We start from the raw sequence: 18,432 nt of genomic DNA, 5'->3' as shown, positions 1-18,432 counted from the left end.
CGCGGTGTCGGATGCACAAACGTGATCTGCACAGCTTGCGCATGCGCAGAAGCGATCTGCGCAGCGTGCGCATGCGCAGAAGTGCTCTGTCGGCGCTTCACGCACGCGCAGAAGCATGCCTTCGGGGAGCAAATGCCTACGTTTACGAACGCCTCCATGGAACGGATCGCATTCGTATACTGAGGTTCCACTGTATTAACAACAACAACACAACATAGTCCCACTAAATTCCTTTTTAACCCTGCATTGTGATAATCAGAGGGAGCTGGATGTGTTATACCCCAGATGTGTTTTATAACAAACCGAGAGCCCTAATTAAACACCAGCCTTGCCCCCAGATTGATTCAGGACTGGGTCTGGGTTGGGTGGTCCCAGGTCCAGTCCAGGTCCTGGTGATTTGGGGGTCTGGATCAGGGCCCTGGATCAGGTCTGTTGTGCATGCGCAGCCCTAGTATTTATATTCCACTTGTTATAAGGGGTATAACATTAACCTGGCAAAGTTTGTTTAGGTTATTTGTTATATTAACCCCAGAATACCCCAATGTGTATCTTGTTGTGTGTGTGTGTGTGTGTGTGTGTGTGTGTGTGTGATTTTCATTTAATTACATTGTTTTCTCTCTGTGTATCTCTCGGTTAATACATTATTGAATTTTTATTTTTAAAGGGAATATCATACTCAGCTCTTCAGCCAGAATGGCTTACAGATCTCTCTCTCTCTTTTTAACTCACAGTCCTTGCCTTCAGGCTTACAATCTAAGAAGGCATGACACATAAGGAAGAAAAGAAGAGGAGGGAAGAGGAAAACGAGTGAATGCATGAGAAGGACACATGGGACTCACTGCATATCCTTGATACAAACACAGCAGCCATGTCTGAATAGCTGCTGTGGGCTGATTTTTTAACACCTCCTTTTTTTTGCTTCTTTTCCCTCTCTCTCACACACACCTCCCTTGCTGCTCCTGGTCCCCCCACCCCCAATGACAGTGGTGGTTAAGAGCCATTTTGAGACACCTTATCCTGAAACCCTGGCTTGAGAGATACACACATCAGTGACAGGAGGCGCGAGAGGGGAAGGAGCTCCCGTTCCGTTGAAACACGTCCCCGTCTCTGCCTAATATGGGGAGGCTCCGTAATTACAAACATAAGGAGATCAAAGAGGGCTGTCCCCCGGGGTTCTTCCCTTTCAAGATTAAAGACGCACTTTCAGGCTCGCTGTATATATTTTGACACACGTTATTAAAGCATAAGCCCCCAACCCTTCTCCCTCCCAGACTTTGCATTTGTAGTGTCCCCCCCCCCCACCTCTCTTGGTGGCTAATTATTACCACAATCCTCCCCACCCCCTCCGTCATGTATTCAAAGTATTAATTTGGGTTTTAAAAATACCAGCTGCTGGTTGTGTTGTTGGCCATGTACTGTTCTGGCTTTTATCTTCTGTTGTGGCGAAAGAGGGGAGCAAGCACTGAGTTCAGGTGCTAGACTGTACAGCAAAGAGCAATGACTTTCCTTAGACTCATCCTCTCTTGAATTGCCTCCTTTTTTGAAGCCCTAAAAATTAGAAATTAAGACTATCTACCAAATTTAACATCCTGTGCTCAAACTGGAGATGTAATGCTAAGCATGACAGGCAAAGCACTGGGAAGCCTTGTAGGCTCTTTGGGAATATGCTGCTGCGTAGATCTATGTTTAACATGGCACATCATGGCAACTAGCAGCTCCCTCCATTTGAGAATGGGAAGCAAGGGGTTATATCCTGTTCTAGTCCCGCTCAGAGCAGACCCAGTGAACTTAACTGGCAAACCGAGGTTCAGTAATTTCAGTGCGTCAACAGGATACCACCCAAAAAGTTCGGGCAGAGGTTTTGAGTTTGGAATCATCTTAAATGACCCAGCAACCCAGCGCAGCTTGAAGGACTGAGCCAAGGCAGATAAATTTATGGTGGGCCCTGTCAAGTGGCTTGACCCAAGGAGCTGTCCAATGCTACCAGGTGCTGATTCCATCCCTGATTCCTAACCAGCTAGTATTGCATTGGTTACGCCTGCAAAACTTTTGTTCTATAAGGCGGATGAATACTGGAGTCTGAAAAGCAGTCCAACCAGCATTCTAGGCCCCACCAGGCTCTGCCCTGGATCATCTCCTCCTCCTGATTCCATTCAGTTTCCAACAGAGACCCAGCAGACTGTGCCAGGTTCCGCCTCTCCCAGTTGTATGTCAACTTTGGGGGGAAGGGCCAACGGTCACCAGTTCCATCCCTGGAGCCTCCAGTTAAGAGAAAGGTTGTCTGTCCAGAATGTGAAATGTTGCACTCAAGGGAGGGGAAAGGCTGATGGGAAGGCTACTGTTGAGTTGTGGCTACTCAAAGCAGACTCTCTGAAGTTAATCGTCATGACTAACTCCCCATGCAGGAAGTAGGAAGCCAAGCAAGGACTGCCCTCCTCCTCCTCCCAGCGGTATGTCCCACTGTGCATGGCGCACCAAATGATGCGCCCTCCCCCAATGTGGGCGGCAACCTGGCGCCCCTGCTCCAATTGGTCTGGCTGGCAGAGGTAGTGTGCCTCTGAATGCCAGTTGCTGGGAAATGCAAGTCAGTAGAGCTCTATTGCATGCAGATCCTGCTTGCAGGCTTCCCAGAGGCATTTAGTCTGCCACTGTGAAAACAGGGGCCTTTGGTCTGATCCAGCGGGGCTGCTTTTATGAATAACAGTGAGAGGGGCCTGCCGACTTCACGCCCCACCTGGGGGCTTCCTGGAGCCATCTGATTGGCCACTGTGGGGAAACAGGATGTTGGGACTAGATGGGCCTTTGGCTTGATCCAGCAGGGCTCTCCCTATGTTCTCGTGTTGCCCGGTGGCCTCAAGTTATTCCATTGTTTCAAACTCAATTTCAGCACAGTTCCAGGTGCTATTCCTTTTATTCAAATGTCTCCAACCTGCACTCTCCGCTTTTTGCGATAAACCAATATCCACTTTATTGCCAGGACTGTAATAGGACAATTAGCAAACCAATATTGCCAGGGAAATAAAATAACAGGGCTTTGTCTTTTTGCATTTTTATAGCATACAAATATTTGTGGCACACACACACACACACCTACCTTCCCCCTAAAAAAAAACACCCCTCAGCTAAATTGCCCTATTAATGAAGCTACCATCTTTGCTTCTGGCCAAATTGCCTGCTAATGGGACCTGTTTTTATATAACCCTTCCCCATATTTCTAATTTGTTCTTTAATAAGTCTCACTTGGACAATTTCAGTTTTATGAAGTTCTTGGCAAGGGGAGGGAGAACAAAGCCTCTGCCTTTTTTTTCTTTTTGTCTTTTTTTTTTTTAATAGACGCTGAGCGGATATGTGGAATACAATCCCAAAACTGATCCACTTGAGATGAAATGCATGGAAGCAGACCTGGTGCGTCCCATGAATATCAGCCTCTGGCAATGCCCAGCGATCTGCCACCGTATCTGCTGGCAACTGGAAGCACGAGTTGTACAGTATAATGTGCCATTTTTTGCAGCTCCCTTTTCAGACATTGTCTTGCTGGCCTGCCTGACAACAGAAGTCATCTGGGCCAGATGATCCCGCCTCTCCTCCTCCATGCGCTGTTCTGGGGGTTCGTCAAACCTCCCAAGCAGCTCCGAGGGGGCGCAAGGGAAGGAGAGGAGAGAGGAGAGAGTCATGCTGTGCTTGCAGGTTCTGTTGCGCTGGCTTCCATTGGTGCGGCAACTCAGTTGACTGGTTGGGTTGTGTCCAGTGCTAGTCTTACCTAGAACAAACCCGCTGAAACCAACAGACCCAAGTTAGCCACGTCCAGGCATTTCAACGGGTCTACTCTGAGTAGGATTAGCATGTTGTGCAAGCTATAAGGTTGTGCCCAGTGCCCTGTTTTTTTGGTGGTAATATTTTATTGGAAGTTTTTAGACCCTTCGAACTCTATTTCCCATTGTCGCAACTTGCCCTGGGACCAGGCCTCAAAGTGGAAGGCGGGTAACAATTTAAGAGAATAATGACACTTGGAGTTTCTTTTTTTTCCCCAAAAGGTTGCCAAGCAGCCTGTTGTGTGGGCACCACTTACAGGGTATGAGGGCGGTGTCGTGGGCAGATCGGACACTGAGGAATGTTGGGAAGAACCAGCTGAGGAACCCCCAAGGGAAGAAGGCTTGGAGCCCAGGAAGTGGTAGTGGGACAACACGGAGTCTCGGAGAAGACCGGGAAGAGGGGGTGTTGGAAGCTGAGGAGGTGGCAGGGCTTTGTGAGCTGGGAGAGTCCAGAATCCGAGGCGGACATGAAGCAGGGGAGTAGGAGAAGGAGGCAAAGAGGCAGAGATGAGTCAGGCTGGTGAAAAGTCACAGGTGTCTCCCCCTCCTGCTGCAACACCCCTCTGTCTCCCTTGGACCACTCCTCATTGCCCCACTACCTTTGGTGGTTCCCCAGCTGGTTCCTCTGCTTACCATTCCCCTGCACCCAACCAGTAGAGGTGAGATGGGCTTTGCTAAGGTCAGTTGTCCTCCCCCCCCCCCCGCACCCTGAAAGCGAGACTGCTTTTCTATCTAACCCTCGGGGAGCGAGGCTCCGGGATTCTCCTGATGCCACCCATGGAGATCCCTCAAGGGCTCTGATTACCTCCTTGTCCTCTGCGCTTCTTCCTCCGCTTGCCAGTGCCGCCCACTAAGGCCCCCTTGGAGTTTACCTTTGCGCTGGAGTGGGACATTGGGAGTGGGTTTCTGACGGAGTGCTGAGTGGGCCTGGGCGGCCTTGCCTCTGCGCCGGCTTCCTGGCCATCAGCAGGACCCTCCTCACACCCTCCTTCCTCCTGGGCCGGGCTCCCCTCCAGCAAAACCTCGCTGCCTCCCGCCCTTGGGCCTCCAGCCTCCAGCGGGGTCCTTTCCGGAGGCTGTCTCTGGGCTTGGCCAGTCTCTGTAACCGGGTCTCCTTTAACTGGATTTGTTTCAAGGTCCCCTGAATTCATTCTGGAGGGACCCTGGAAGCCCAAGACCTCTGCTTGCTCACTGATGCTCGGTTCAAAGTTGCTGACTGTCTCCGCGATGGGCTCCAGTCTGAGTGCCATCTCTTCCGACCTCAGCGGAGGCTGCGGCCTGCTTTCCTCAGCGCCCACATCCTCGCCTTGCTCACTTCCAAGACTGAAGATTGATCGCTTGCTGGGGAGCTCCATGGCCCGCGCCCATCTATGCTCCGGACAGTGGCTGCGAAAACAACCAAAGAAGAACTTCAAGTTTATCCTTCATCTCAGGTCGGGGACAGAGGGTGGCGCGAGGGAGGGAGTTGTCGCCGCGGCACCCCTTGGTGTGTGGAGTCCCGCAAGGCGCAATCCTTTCCCCGATGCTTTTTAATATCTTTATGCGCCCCCTTGCCCAGATTGTCCGGAGTTTTGGGCTGGGTTGTCATCAATATGCTGATGACACCCAGATCTATCTGTTGATGGACGGCCGCCCTGCCTCAGCCCCGGACACACTGACCAGGTGCTTGGAAGCTGTGGCTGGATGGCTACGTGGGAGCCAACTGAAGCTAAATCCTTCAAAGACAGAGGTCCTCTGGCTGGGTCGGGACGACATGGGGTTGGGGGGGGCCAACTCCCATCTCTTGCAGGGGCTCAATTAGTGCCAGCGCCTTCTGTCAAGAGTTTGGGTGTAACCTTCGACGCCTCCCTTTCCATGGAGGCACAGGTTGCATCCACAGCAAAGGTGGCATTTTTCCATCTCCGCCGTATTAAGCAGTTGGTCCCTTACCTCTCTCGCCCTGATCTGGCCACAGTGATCCATGCGACGGTCACCTCCAGGCTTGATTATTGTAACTCGCTCTACGCAGGGCTGCCCTTAAAGCTGACCCAGAAACTCCAGCGGGTGCAGAATGCCGCGGCGAGGCTCCTTACGGGGTCCCGGCCGCGGGATCACATTCATCCAGTGCTTTACCAGCTGCACTGGCTCCTGGTGGAGTACAGGATCAGGTTTAAGGTGCTGGTTTTGACCTTTAAAGCCCTATGCGGCTTGGGACCCTCGTACCTACGGGACCGCCTCTCCTGGTATGCCCCGCGGAGGACCGTAAGGTCCACAAACAACAATACTCTGGAGATCCCGAGCCATAAGGTGGCTAGATTGGCCTCTACTAGGGCCAGAGCCTTTTCAGTATTGGCCCCAATTTGGTGGAACGCTCTTTCCCAGGAGACCAGGGCCCTGCGGGATTTGTCATCTTTCCGCAGGGCCTGCAAGACAGAGCTGTTCCGCCTGGCCTTTGGGTTGGACTTAGCCTGACCCCTGTGTTTTCCTCCCTCATGGCCTGGATTTATGGACTACTTGAAATGAGGCTGCATTTTAAATTTTAATACTGTATTTTAATCTGTATTTTAATTAATTGTCTTTATGTTTTATTGTGGTTTTGTTGGTGTGAGCCGCCCTGAGCCCGGTTTTTGACTGGGGAGGGCGGGGTATAAATAAAAAATTATTATTATTATTATTATTAAGTTCAGCTAGCAATGGAGCCAATGTGGAAGAGACCAGGGTTTGAATCCCTCACCCCGCCGTGAAGCTCACCGGAGTGGCCTTGGGGCAGTCCCTGCCTCAGCGTAGTCTACCCTACAGGGTTGTTGTGCCAATAAAATGGGAGGGGGGGAGAACCATGCCTGCCAACTTGAGTTCCTTGGAGGAAAAGATGGGATATAAATCCAATCCATGACCAACCAACCAACTAACCAACCATTACTGCCTAGAGATGGATGGGTCTGTCAATTTCGCTTCTCTGTCTCCTCAATTTTCAAATCTTAAACCCAGTTCTCCACATTTCTGTGCCAATCTGAGATGTATGTAAAATGCACCAGCATTTTAAGGAAAATAATCTCCTAATAAGACACACCCACCCCCCTTTTTTGCATGCAGGTTTGCCAAATAGACACATTTCTGTGAAGCAAATTTCCAAAATATAATACATTTTAATACTCTTTTCACTAATATACACATTCTAATGCACACCTTACCCTGGTATATGCATTTTAGTATACATTACTTGGCTAGAGAGCTGCATCGCAAAATTCAAAGTGTGAATTTTGAAGGATGTCTATGTTTTAGTTTGCAGCATTATTATTGTTGTTATTATTGTTATTGTTATTATTTCAATTTGTATACTGCCCTTCATCTCTGGGTTTGGAAAGTGTGAATCAGAGTTTGCCCTTAAATGTGAACTGAATAGAATCCCCCCCACCCTTATTCTGCCACATGCCATAATAGTATGTTAGTGGTAGATTTATACTGGGCAGTCCATACACTGGCCACATTCACACCAAACATTTAAAGTGCAGTAATACCACAGCAGGTGGCGCTGTGGGTTAAACCACAGAGCCTAGGGCTTGCCTATCAGAAGGTCGGTGGTTCAAATCCCCGCGACGGGGTGAGCTCCCGTTGCTCGGTCCCAGCTCCTGCCAACCTAGCAGTTCGAAAGCACGTCAAAGTGCAAGTAGATAAATAGGTACTGCTACAGCGGGAAGGTAAACGGAGTTTCCGTGTGCTGCTCTGGTTCGCCAGAAGCGGCTTTGTCATGCTGGCCACAAGACCTGGAAGCTGTACGCCGGCTCCCTTGGCCAATAACGCGAAATAAGCGCCGCAACCCCAGAGTCAGTCACGACTGGACCTAATGGTCAGGGGTCCCTTTACCTTACCTTTAATACCACTTTAAACAGCCAGGGCTCCTCTCCCCAAAGAATTCTGGGAGATGTGTTTTGCACAGAGTGCTGAGAGTTGTTAGGAAACCTCCTATTCCCATGAAAGAACTACAGTTCCCAGAGTTCCCTGTGACGAGGCATTGGTTGTTAGGCCACTCTGGGAATTGCAACTCCTGAAGGGAATAGGGTTCTCCCTTGACACTACACAACCAGGTGGCCCAATGGGCTGACTCCACACTAGGGAGCCTTCTGCATTCCCATTTCCTAATGGAAGGGCCAAAGCTCAGTAGTAGAGTATCTGCTTTGCATGCAGAAGGTCCCAAGTTCAATCTCTAGCATCTCCAGGTAGGGCTGGGAGAGACCCCTGCCTGAAACCCTGGAGAGCTGCTGCTGCTGCCAGTCAGTGTAGACAGTACTGAGCTAAGCAGACCAATGGTCCGACTCAGGGTAAGGCAGCTTGCCTATGTGATAAACGAAGACCCAACCCAAACAGAAAGCAAATTAACAGAAGCTCTAACCTTAACTTGGCACGCCCTAAATGCTTTAATAAAGCATTGGTGGGTTTGTATTCCAGCCGAGCCATACGGAAGTTTTTTGCTCCACGCTCAGGCGACACCAGCGTCTCAAGCGGCCCAGCCCTGGCACTCTGAGCATCTATAGGCAGCAAACTATTTTCAGAGACAGGTCTCAGCACTATCAACAAGGGCCAGTCGCCTAGCAACTGCTGCTTAGGAACTGTTGCTAGAATTGTGAAGGATTTCCTGCATTAGTGAGCAGGCTTGATTTCTGCCCCGGGGACTGTGTGGTGCATGTGTTTGAGGGCTCCAGGTTTGCAGGGGCACAGGGGGCCCTTCTGAGTCCCAGTAGGCCTTTGCCCGGCCTCCCACAATGCCCTGGGTCAATGCGAGCCAGAGGCATTGTGGGAAATCAAAATGGCAGTCAGTATTGGGCCAGGGGATGGAACTACTGTAAAGGGAAAGGTGGGGTGCCCACAGAGATGGAACCACGTAGGCCCTATCAGAACATGGCTGGTGCTGGACATCATGAAAAGTCCTCACTACCATGCGCCAGTGGTGTGTCAAGCTTGTTCAAAGGCGTCCCAATAAATTGCCGCAGGAAACTTTGCACTCTGGAATGCTGGGAGCAGAAGGCAGAACGACAGCAGGACAAATCTATATAATGATGGCCTTAGTCCATCAAAATCATTATTGTCTACTCTGACTGGCAGTGCCGCTCCAGGTGTTTCAGACAGCGCACCATTCCCAGCCCTACCTGGGGAAGCTCTGCCCTTCCCCATCACTCATAATGAAAAACAAGTGAGTTTGGAATTGGCTGCGGAAGCCTGAGTGGGCGGAGTCAGTCCGGGGCCTGAAGGTTCTTCGCAGAGAAGGCTGCCACCTGCAGTTCAAAGGCTCACCACACGGGGCAGCTGTGTGTAGATCCTGGCAACACCAAGGGCATTGGGAACCTGCTGGGTTTTGCATGGAGCTCTGTGCATGCCCCGTGGCACAAGGGCCCAGTTCATGTCCCACCCCGTTCACATCAGCAGTGCGCATTGAAAAGCCACCACCTCAACAGCCAACTTAATGTGATTGTGCGCATGCTCGTAGCAAGATTCCTCTGGTGTGAGGTCTCCATGGTCAAACTCTGGAATTTGTTCCCATGGGAGGTAGCAATGACCACCAACTGGGATGGTTTAAGAAGAGGGTTTGGGTTCCCCCACTCTTACCTTTTGCTCTGTGCTTTCTAAGAACAGGCCCATGTTTTAAAGCAGGGGTCGGCAACAAGCGGCCCATGGGGGTTGTTTAACAGGCCCACGAGCCACCCCTGAACTGAGCCGCCCGCTCAGCGAGTTCCCATGCGCTGCGCTAAACCAGCACAGGGGACTCACTTTCGCGGCACCAGAAATCGTGTCTGCGCATGTGCAGACGCTGGAAATCATGTCTGCACAGGCGGTGAAAATCGCATCTGCGCAGATGCAAATGCTGAAAATCACGGGCCCACAGAGGGATCTCTGCTGGAGTGAGCCGTCCCAGGCAAGGTAAACCTTGCTGACCGCTGTTTTAAAGCACAGTGTCCCAGCGCTTCCTCCCCTGACCCCGCCTCCCCCATGAAAACCCGCTCTTTAATACTGAATTGGAGCAAATGGCAATTAGGGCTTTCCACGTAATTGCCATTTGCTTCAATTCAGCAGTAAAGAACAAGTTTTTACCAGGGCAAAAAACCAGCAACAACACCAGCACACTCAGATATGGACTTGGAAAGTGGGAGATATGGGGGGGGGGTGTCTACCTCTCCGCGTGTGGAAAAATGACAGGATATATGATATAAACGTGGTAAAGGGCCTTATGGGTATTTTCTTTCTTTTCCTCTCTTCTCTTTTTTTCTCTGGCATTATTATTATTATTATTATTATTATTATTATTATTATTATTATTATTATTATTATTATTCCTGTTTTGTAGATTAGCCTAATTCTTACTGTATTTTATGTCCAAAAAATTCCAATAAAAATTTATTTAAAAAAAGGAAAGAAAAAGAAAGCCCAGACCTGTTACCTGAGCAAAAGCGAGTGTGGATGAGTTCTTAGTCAAATTCATGGAGACTCTCCAATGCAGGCCCGGCTCTAGGGGTAGTCTCGGTGGCGCAGGGCGCCAGGGTGCTGCACGGTGAAGCAGCGCGGAAGCCGTGCTGCGCGCTGCGTCCACTCACAAGGGCGGGGGCGCCGGAGCGATCTCCGCGCCACGGCACCAGGGCGCCCGACCGGCTTGAGACGGCCCTGCTCCAATGGCTACTAGCCACAATGGCTATGTTGAACCTTCACTGTCGGAGGCAAATTGTCTCTGAGTAATACCAGTTGCTGGAACTGCAAGTGGGGCGAGTGCTGCTGAAGTCAGGTCCTACTCACAGACTTTCCACTGGGACACCTGGTTGACCACCACGAGAAGAGGATGCTGGACTAGAGGAGCCTTTGGCCTTATTCCAAAGAGCCTAAGTCCTTCCTCTGACTGCGATATGTGGCAAGTCTATTGCATTTGAAGGCTTCTTCCGGATGACCTGTTTATTGAGCATTCATCCTGGTTCCCTTGCACATTGCTTACGCAGAGATTAGACTACGGTATTGATGGAGCATTCTTTCTTATTGGTTTATGGGGAGGTCATACCTGATTTGCTTGTGGGATGGTGATACCATAATGATTCTGATATGCTCTCTGTAGGACAGGGTGTGGACCCAGAGCACTCCCCATCCTGCACTTAATGATATCATGTAACAGTTCTGGGTCTACAAATTAGAGGAACAAGGAAAGGCCAGAACGTCTAGGTCTCTGGAACTGCCTGGACCATGTGACCTTAGGGCAAGTCCTCAAATGTCCAAATTGTCAACACCAAGGAAATAAATTATAAATTGTTGAGCTAGGGTGCTGTAATCCCCTTTACTTGTGCATACCCAAATTTCCAGTTATGCGATTGTATGTGTAATGCAAAACCTGGACCATCTGCAGGCACCCAGCTCATTTTCCTGAGTTGGGGCCATGGGAGTGTGTTCCAAAGTCCTGCCTTAACAGGGTCCCTGCAAGAGACCCTCTCAGTGCCCACTGAGACTGGTGATAATAATATTATAATAATAATAATTTATTATTTATACCCTGCCTATCTGGCTGTGTTAAAAACACAGTAAAAGATCAAGCATTAAAAACTCCCCTAAACAGGGCTGCCTTCAGATGTCTTCTGAAAGTCAGATAGTTGTTTATTTCCTTGACATCTGGTGGGAGGGCATTCCAAAGGGCGGTGCCACTACTGAGAAGGCCCTCTGCCTGGTTCCCTGTAACTTCACTTCTCGCAGTGAGGGAACCACCCAGAAGGCCTTCAGTGCTGGACCTGAGTGTCCAGGCAGAACAATGGGGGTGGAGACGCTCCTTCAGGTATACTGGTGAGGAAAGATGGCAGGGAGACCAACAGTGGGTAGAGCCAGCTAATGCTAGGCTTGTCCCCATCTTCCTCCCTGCTGGGTTCTACAAGTGGCAATGCTGAGATTAAGGAGCAGGAGGAAGCACACAGCCAGGGCTACCCCCTGGGCTGAGTGGAACTAAGAAGACCAGCAGGTGGGGTCCAGCTCAGGGCAGACCGAGGTTGGTCTGATCTAATGCACCAGCCTCTGCTAGCACTTTTGCAGAATGGCAGCTGGTATTACGCACACCAGGTTCACTGGCCTTTCTGGGTTGCAACCGAGCTTTTCAGATCATCATTTGTTCCTTCTCCTCTGAGCAGCAGCAGCAGCTTAAACCACAGCTCAGGCAGAGCCTTTGAAATTGTAATGACACCTTTGATTTCCAATCCGCAGGCGGAGGCCAGGGCACTGGAGACCAGGAGCGAGGAGAGGGAAAGCGGGGAGGGAGATTTCTGGGAGACAATGGTGGGCGTTGACCATTTCCAGAGGCGCCGCGCCGGGGATGGAAAATTATACGGTCCTCTATGCCAACAGAATGACAATGGCTGGGTGGGTGGGGGGAGCGTTAGGGGAAAACGCACCTGGGGAGGGCTGCAAAGTCCAGAGCCGTGGAGGCGATCGAAACAAGCCTAGCTTGCTGCTTCCATTCGGCTGCCGTAAGGAAACTAGGCATCGCTTTGGAAGTTTGCGAGAAACACACACACCTCAAATTAAGCATGCATGATGGACAGAAGATGAATTTTCAGCGGGGACCCTGGGAGTGCCCCATCGAACGGCTCCATGAATTTATCTAATCCTCTTTTGAAGCCATCCAAGTTGGTGGCCATTACTGCCTCCTGTGGGAGTGAGTTCCATGGTTCAGCTATATGCTTTTATAGGACTTTTATCTACTGTGAATCATTCAACAGCTTCATTGGGTGTCCATCAGTTTCTAGTGTTACATGAGAGGGAGAAACTCTTTTCTCTCTGCACAATCTGAAAGGGTGCCTTCCCTTGACCTGCTACTTTTCTTGGTGCAGGGATATTTGAAACATTTCATCTTGAGTCAGGGGAAAGGACCATCAAGACGAGCACCCTGTTCTCGCAATGGCCAACCAGATGATCACAGGAAGCCGGTGAGCGATTCCTGAGCGCAACAATATTCTCTCCACTTGCAATGCCTATCAGGTGGAATTCAGAGCCCTACTGCCTTCGACAGGAGAGGTAGAACATAATTATAATGGCTGGCAGCCACTGATAGTCTTCTCCTCCATGGATTTGCCTAACTCTCCTTTTAAAGCCAATTAACTTGGTGGCCACTGCTGCTTCCTGCAGAAGCAAGTTCCACAATTTAACTATGTGCTGTAATGGAGAAGTCCTCCTTTTTTGCCTGCCCCAAATCTCCCAGCATTCAACAGGGCGGACACTTGCCTGACACAGATGCCTTGGAGCCATGTCTCGATGGATTTGAAGTGGTACTCCATGTCCCCATAGGTGCTGGACACAAACTTGTAGGAATCAAAGACTTGTGATTTGCCCCGTTTCCACCTGGCCCCTAGGCTGCGCTCTCCATACCCCAACCAGATTTCCACATGGACAATGTCATGGGGCTGCCTTTTTCCTGCAGAGAGGGAAGGAGCACATCTTGGAAAGCGGCCTTTGAAAACTGGCGTGTTTAGCTACACCTGGAAGGGGTGAGGAAGAGGGGAGCCTTCAAGCATCGGAATCCTGGCACTGGAGAATCCCCTCAGCGCCTGCCCTAGGAAGTTGAAGAAAGCGGATTCAGATGGTCCCATGAGGGGCATACCTGCCAAGTCTCCCACTGAAAAATGCGATATCAGCAGCAGCGCGGCACCGGAAGTTGCGTAGAAGCAAATTCCGGGGCCGCTCTGCCCATGTGTGGGCACCGGAAATAGGGCAGAGCGGCACCGGAAGTCGCTTCTACGCATGCCCATGCGGCCACCACCAAGATGGCCGCCGGGCATGCATAGAAGCGACTTCCAGTGCCGCTCTGTCCTATTTCTGGTACCCACACATGGGCAGAGAGGCACCCAAAATGGAGGCTCCCTGGCAGGTACGAAATCCGGGGGATTTCCGGGATTTTTCTCCATTCAGGAGAACAGCGGGAAACGGATTAAAATCCGGGGGTTTCCCGCGAAAAACGGGATACTTGGCAGCTAAGATGAGGGGTGTGCATGTGCTGAAGGGGTTCCGATGAAGATAGAAACCGGTGTCTGAATGGAGTGGCAAGACATTTCGAAGCCAAGATTTTGAGGCCATCAGGCACAATTTGGAATTTTGAGGCAATGCTGCTGGCCTTGGTCATGAAATGCTGCCCTGGGCGATGTGAAACATCACAAAATGGCTGCCATGAGGGTATGGCATATTACAAAATGGCTGCTGGGGATGTGGCGTATCACCAACATGGCACCTTTTGTGTGCAGCGGTGCCCACAAGGCCTTCCCCTGATGCCCACAAAGATGCTCAGCACTCCCTTCACCACCTTTGATCCCCTTGAAAATGTACACAGAGCGGAAGGAGGAAGTTGGAAGAGTGACAGCCTTTCCCACTTCATTTTTCAACTCAGTGTGCTTTTCAAGGCTCGGATTAAGTCTATCGGATCTGGCTTTTGCCCAGTTCCCTTGGGAAAGCCAAGTGTATGTGTGCTCCTGCTTGCTCGGTTTCTTTTTCGGAGCAGGGAAGTTGACCTGGGGGATAGGAGGGACAGAAGTGTTCAGATGGCACCTGTTGAAACATAGAAAGGTGCCCATGGAAATCTCCCCCCCAAAAAAATAAATAAATAAAACCCCAACGGCAATTGGTGAGATAAGAAGAAAGGCAAAAGGATGGGAGGAACATTCAGAAAAGGACAGGAAGAGGCGTATGATGGACAGCACAGGCCACATTACGTTGTGTGTCAAAGTAAGTTCCTGAAATGAAGATGAGATCTCCTGGTTTCAGATATTCCTCGCTGGGTAATGTAATAGGAAGAGTGTCATACTGATAAGCTTGGTTTCCTAAGCCCATCCAGAAGCCAAACTCTTCTGCCAGGTCCCTCACAACTCTCCGGATGAACCCGCAGCAGTCCAGGAAGAGCGGAGAGTTGTATTCTGGAGCTGGGGAAGAAATTGAAGCAAAGGTCAGCTGGAAAGTGGAATATTGTTGAAGCAAAATGTCAACCTCAAGCAGAGCGTCCGGAAGGAAAATGAGCAATGGGGAACAGATGAGCAGACCAGGGACTCAGCTACATTAGTCAAGAAACAGCTTGCAACACCAGATGGCAGCAGAGAGCAAAAGAATTTCTACGTGATTTTCCATAGCGGTTTCCCCCCCCTTTAACGATTTAATTTCTTACTTATTTATAGTGTTTCCTTTTCCAGCATGTAGATCCACCCCAGGTAAGAAGAAACTCCAGCGTCCCATCCTTAACAGCAAATGACCAGAGTCCTCATTGAAGCTCCTCCTTGCAGAATATGAAGGAAGGACCTTGCCTTTGATGGAAAGCATGAGACTCATAATCTCAGAGTCGTGGGTTCGAGCCCCATGTTGGGCGGAAGGTTCCTGCAGGCTGTTGGGCTAGATGACCTTCCGCCTGTTTCTTTAGTCCCCGCCCACCACAACAGTCAGTCATCATCCTGCAGCCACTGAGCATGCTCAGGATTCACTAAAGCCATTGTGTGTGTGTGTTGGGGGGGAACCCCTGTTCCTTTGGGGGTTTCTCACACACAGAGACTGGGACTCCTGAAAATCTCTGGGCTCCCGATGGCTGGTGAAAGACTGTGTGAGAGGCAGGGAAGGGGAAATCTCCCAGAGAGAGAGGCTGAGAGAAGAGGCAAATGTTGCCAGGCCAGAGATGGGAGGGTACAGCCTTCTCTGCATGTGATAAAAGTTAGGCTATATCCGTGAGAGAGGACTCTGTATTCTTTTAGCTCTTTTCTTTCTTTTTACTACAGTGGTACCTCGTGTTGCGTGACCTCCAGGTTACGGAATCCTCGGGTTACGGCTGTGGCAAACCTGGAAGTGTATCATAGCTGTCAAGTTCTCCCTTTTCAAAAGGGAAATTCCCTTATGCTGAATAGGCTTCCTCACGAGAAAAGGAAAAACTTGACAGCTATGAAGTGTATACTTCCAGGTTTCGCCGCTCGCGCATGCGCAGAAGTGCTCTGCGTGCCACAAGCACTCCATCGTGCCGCACACATGCGCAGAAGCGCCGCCGCCTCTAGTTACAGATTTTTTCGGGCGTAGAAACGAATTAAATCCGTAACCAGAGGTATCACTGTCTTTTCATTTAGATTAGTTTTTTTTATTGCAATGTGAAAAGTTTTTTTAAAACTTTATTTTAAAAAGAAAGAAAGAAAGAAAGAAAAGAAGAACCTTACATGGTGGAGGGGGAGGGGGTTCTTGTGGTCGGATCCTGCCTTGGAGTTTCCCACAGGCATCTGGTCGGCCAATGTGAGAACAAGATGCTGGACTAGATGGGCCACTGGCCTCATCCAGCAGGACTCTTTTGACATCCTTACGAAAGGAAAGTGTTCTGAGGGATTGCTTATTTCAGTAGTATTTTGGTGTCATCATGGGGAGTCTCCCTTCCCTACACCCTCGCTTTTTGAAAACAAAACAGCCTGGGAAAGCAAATGGCTCTTACTTCCAGCTTGATGGTATTTCTGTGCGTAAGGCACACCGATGTAACTCTTTGCCTGCTCGAGGAACTTCATCCGGAGTTGCCACTGATCATCCGGATCCAGATTTCTGGGTACAGGCACTTTCTTCCGAGTGACCCTCCTGAATTCCTCCTAGAACCAAAGGAAGTGAGCGGGGAGTGAAATGGAAGCAAACTCACAATCGCTTGGACTTTGGGGCACATTGCTGTACATGACGTGGAAAGCACCTGTAAAGCCTATCTTCCTCCCTCTCCCTCTCTTATAAAGAACCCAATGAGAGCTTTGCTGGATCAGGCCAGAGGCCTCCCTTGCCGAGCCTCCTGTTTCCCATAGCATCCAATCAGCTGGCTCCAGGAAGCCCACAAGCAGGGCGGAAACTCAGCCATTAGGCAAAGCAGCATACAAACATGTGAATATTAGGTGAGATTTACCGATGAATTCTTGTGAGGGCTCTTTAAAAAAGAAAGAAAAGGAATTCCCCACTCCCACCCCAAACTCCTCTCCTGAACCCAGGACCCGGGAGTGAATCCTTGGTTAGCAACAACCGAACAGCCGCTTTGCTCCCGGTGAAATCCTGCTGGTTTGAGAGAAAGAAGGAGGCACATACACCCAGCCCCGCTGGGATTACAAAAACGGACCTGCCGCTGCTGTCAGGACCGCACCAACTAAGCCAGCATGAATCCTGCATTGCAGGGGGTTGGACTAGATGACCCTTGGAGTGTCTCTTCCAACTGCAATTCTGCGATTCAGTGAATGAATCACAAAATGATTTGGAAATGGGGAAAGCAAGCTGGAGACTGGAAAGAAATGAGAAACTGATAGAAATTGAAATGGGCAGATTCCTCTATCCCTACATGTAGCCCTGATGATATTCTTGGACTCAAATGCTCATCAGCTCTAGCCTTTGTGGACAAGCATGGGAGCTGCACTCCAGAGATGCGAGTGGCGCTGTGGTCTAAACTACTGAGCCTCTTGGGCTTGCCAATTTGAATCCCTGAGATGGAGTGAGCTCCCAGTGCTCCGTCCCAGCTCCTGCCAACCTAGCAGTCTGAAAGCACACCAGTGCAAGTAGATAAATAGGTACCGTTGCAGTGGGAAGGTAAATGGTGTTTCCATGCGCTCTGACTTCCATCAGGGTGTCCCGTTGCACCAGAAGCGGTTTAGTCATGCTGGCCACATGACCCGGAAAGCTGTCTGTGGACAAACGCCAGCTCCCTCAGCCTGAAAGCAAGATGAGCGCTGCAACCCCATAGTCGCCTTCGACTGGACTTAACCATCCCAGGGGTCCTTTACCTTTTACCTGCACTTCTGCAACATCTGGAGGTCTCAGACCTGGTAGGCCAAATATTTGGAGAGCAGCAGATTGTGGAAGGCTGGTCTGCACCAGGGGTGATGAACCTTTGCCCCTCCAGATGTTGTTGGACTCCCATCAGCGCTGACCAGCAGGGCCAGTGATGATGGGAGTTGTAGTCTAGCAACATCTGGAGGGCTACAGCTTCCCCACCCCAGTCCTGCACGGACTGGGAGTAGCTCCCCAGGGTTTCGGACACGCCTCTCCTTCTTCAGACCCAATTCTGTGCATTTCTGAAGAGCAATGAGAGACATCTTCTAGCATGAGCCCTTGCAAATGACCACCAGTTGCTGCTTAACTCTGCTGATGTGAATACAAGAGAAGGGGAAATCTCCTAAAAGGCCATCCAGGCTGGCAAATAAGCTGATTTCAACAGAGGCCACAAGATGGCACTGTAGAGTCATCTCCGTTTCCTTCCCACCTGCTCTGCTCTTGCTAGAAAAATACTATACTTTTTATGCTCATCCCCACTTTTCCAAGCAGGTGAGGAGTCCGAGCATTCACTTGGGTTTGGTTGTCGGGGAAGGGGGTCTTTGGTGAGATTGTTGGTGCTTCCTAATATTTGTGTGTGTTTGCAAATATAGGTTAAGCAGAGGCAAGAAAGCACAAACTCTCCAACAGACTATAAAAGTCCTCTGCTTCCACATCAGAGACCCAGGTGGATCCAGGTGGTCCGGAGGTCAAATTTAACACTCTGTGTCTCACTCAGACTTAGGGATGGACAGACTGGTCCTTTTTGGTTTCTCTCGTTTTCCCAGTCTTCAGTTCAATTCACCACATTTCCCTGTCAGTTTGAGAACTTTGTTTTTAAGGCCTGACAAAATCCATC

At 50.1% G+C, this 18,432-nt stretch overlaps 1 protein-coding gene across 17 annotated transcripts in view; it reads right to left on the bottom strand.

Annotated features, from left to right (window-relative positions):
• TTLL10 (tubulin tyrosine ligase like 10) overlaps positions 1 to 18,432 on the bottom strand; it is a 197,236-nt gene that overhangs the window by 30,504 nt on the left and 148,300 nt on the right. For 11 of the 17 annotated variants that reach the window (XM_088671593.1, XM_060276203.2, XM_088671603.1 and 8 more), the window contains 4 exons: positions 16,237 to 16,384; positions 14,501 to 14,707; positions 13,023 to 13,212; positions 4,618 to 5,198 (listed from right to left, as the gene is read on the bottom strand). In XM_088671593.1, the coding sequence (XP_088527719.1) occupies positions 4,618 to 5,198; positions 13,023 to 13,212; positions 14,501 to 14,707; positions 16,237 to 16,384 (1,126 nt within the window). Of the gene's footprint in view, positions 1 to 4,617; positions 5,199 to 8,181; positions 9,826 to 13,022; positions 13,213 to 14,500; positions 14,708 to 14,946; positions 16,172 to 16,236; positions 16,385 to 18,432 lie in introns of those variants that run through there. The other 6 variants (XM_088671606.1, XM_088671605.1, XM_088671607.1 and 3 more) reach the window with 6 other exon arrangements.

The sequence above is a fragment of the Zootoca vivipara genome, chromosome 6, assembly GCF_965207765.1.
Source record: "Zootoca vivipara chromosome 6, rZooViv2.hap1.1, whole genome shotgun sequence".
In the NCBI taxonomy this organism is placed as follows: domain Eukaryota; kingdom Metazoa; phylum Chordata; class Lepidosauria; order Squamata; family Lacertidae; genus Zootoca; species Zootoca vivipara.
The sequence above is the reverse complement of the archived record's forward strand: the minus strand, read 5'-3'. Positions and strand labels throughout refer to the sequence as shown.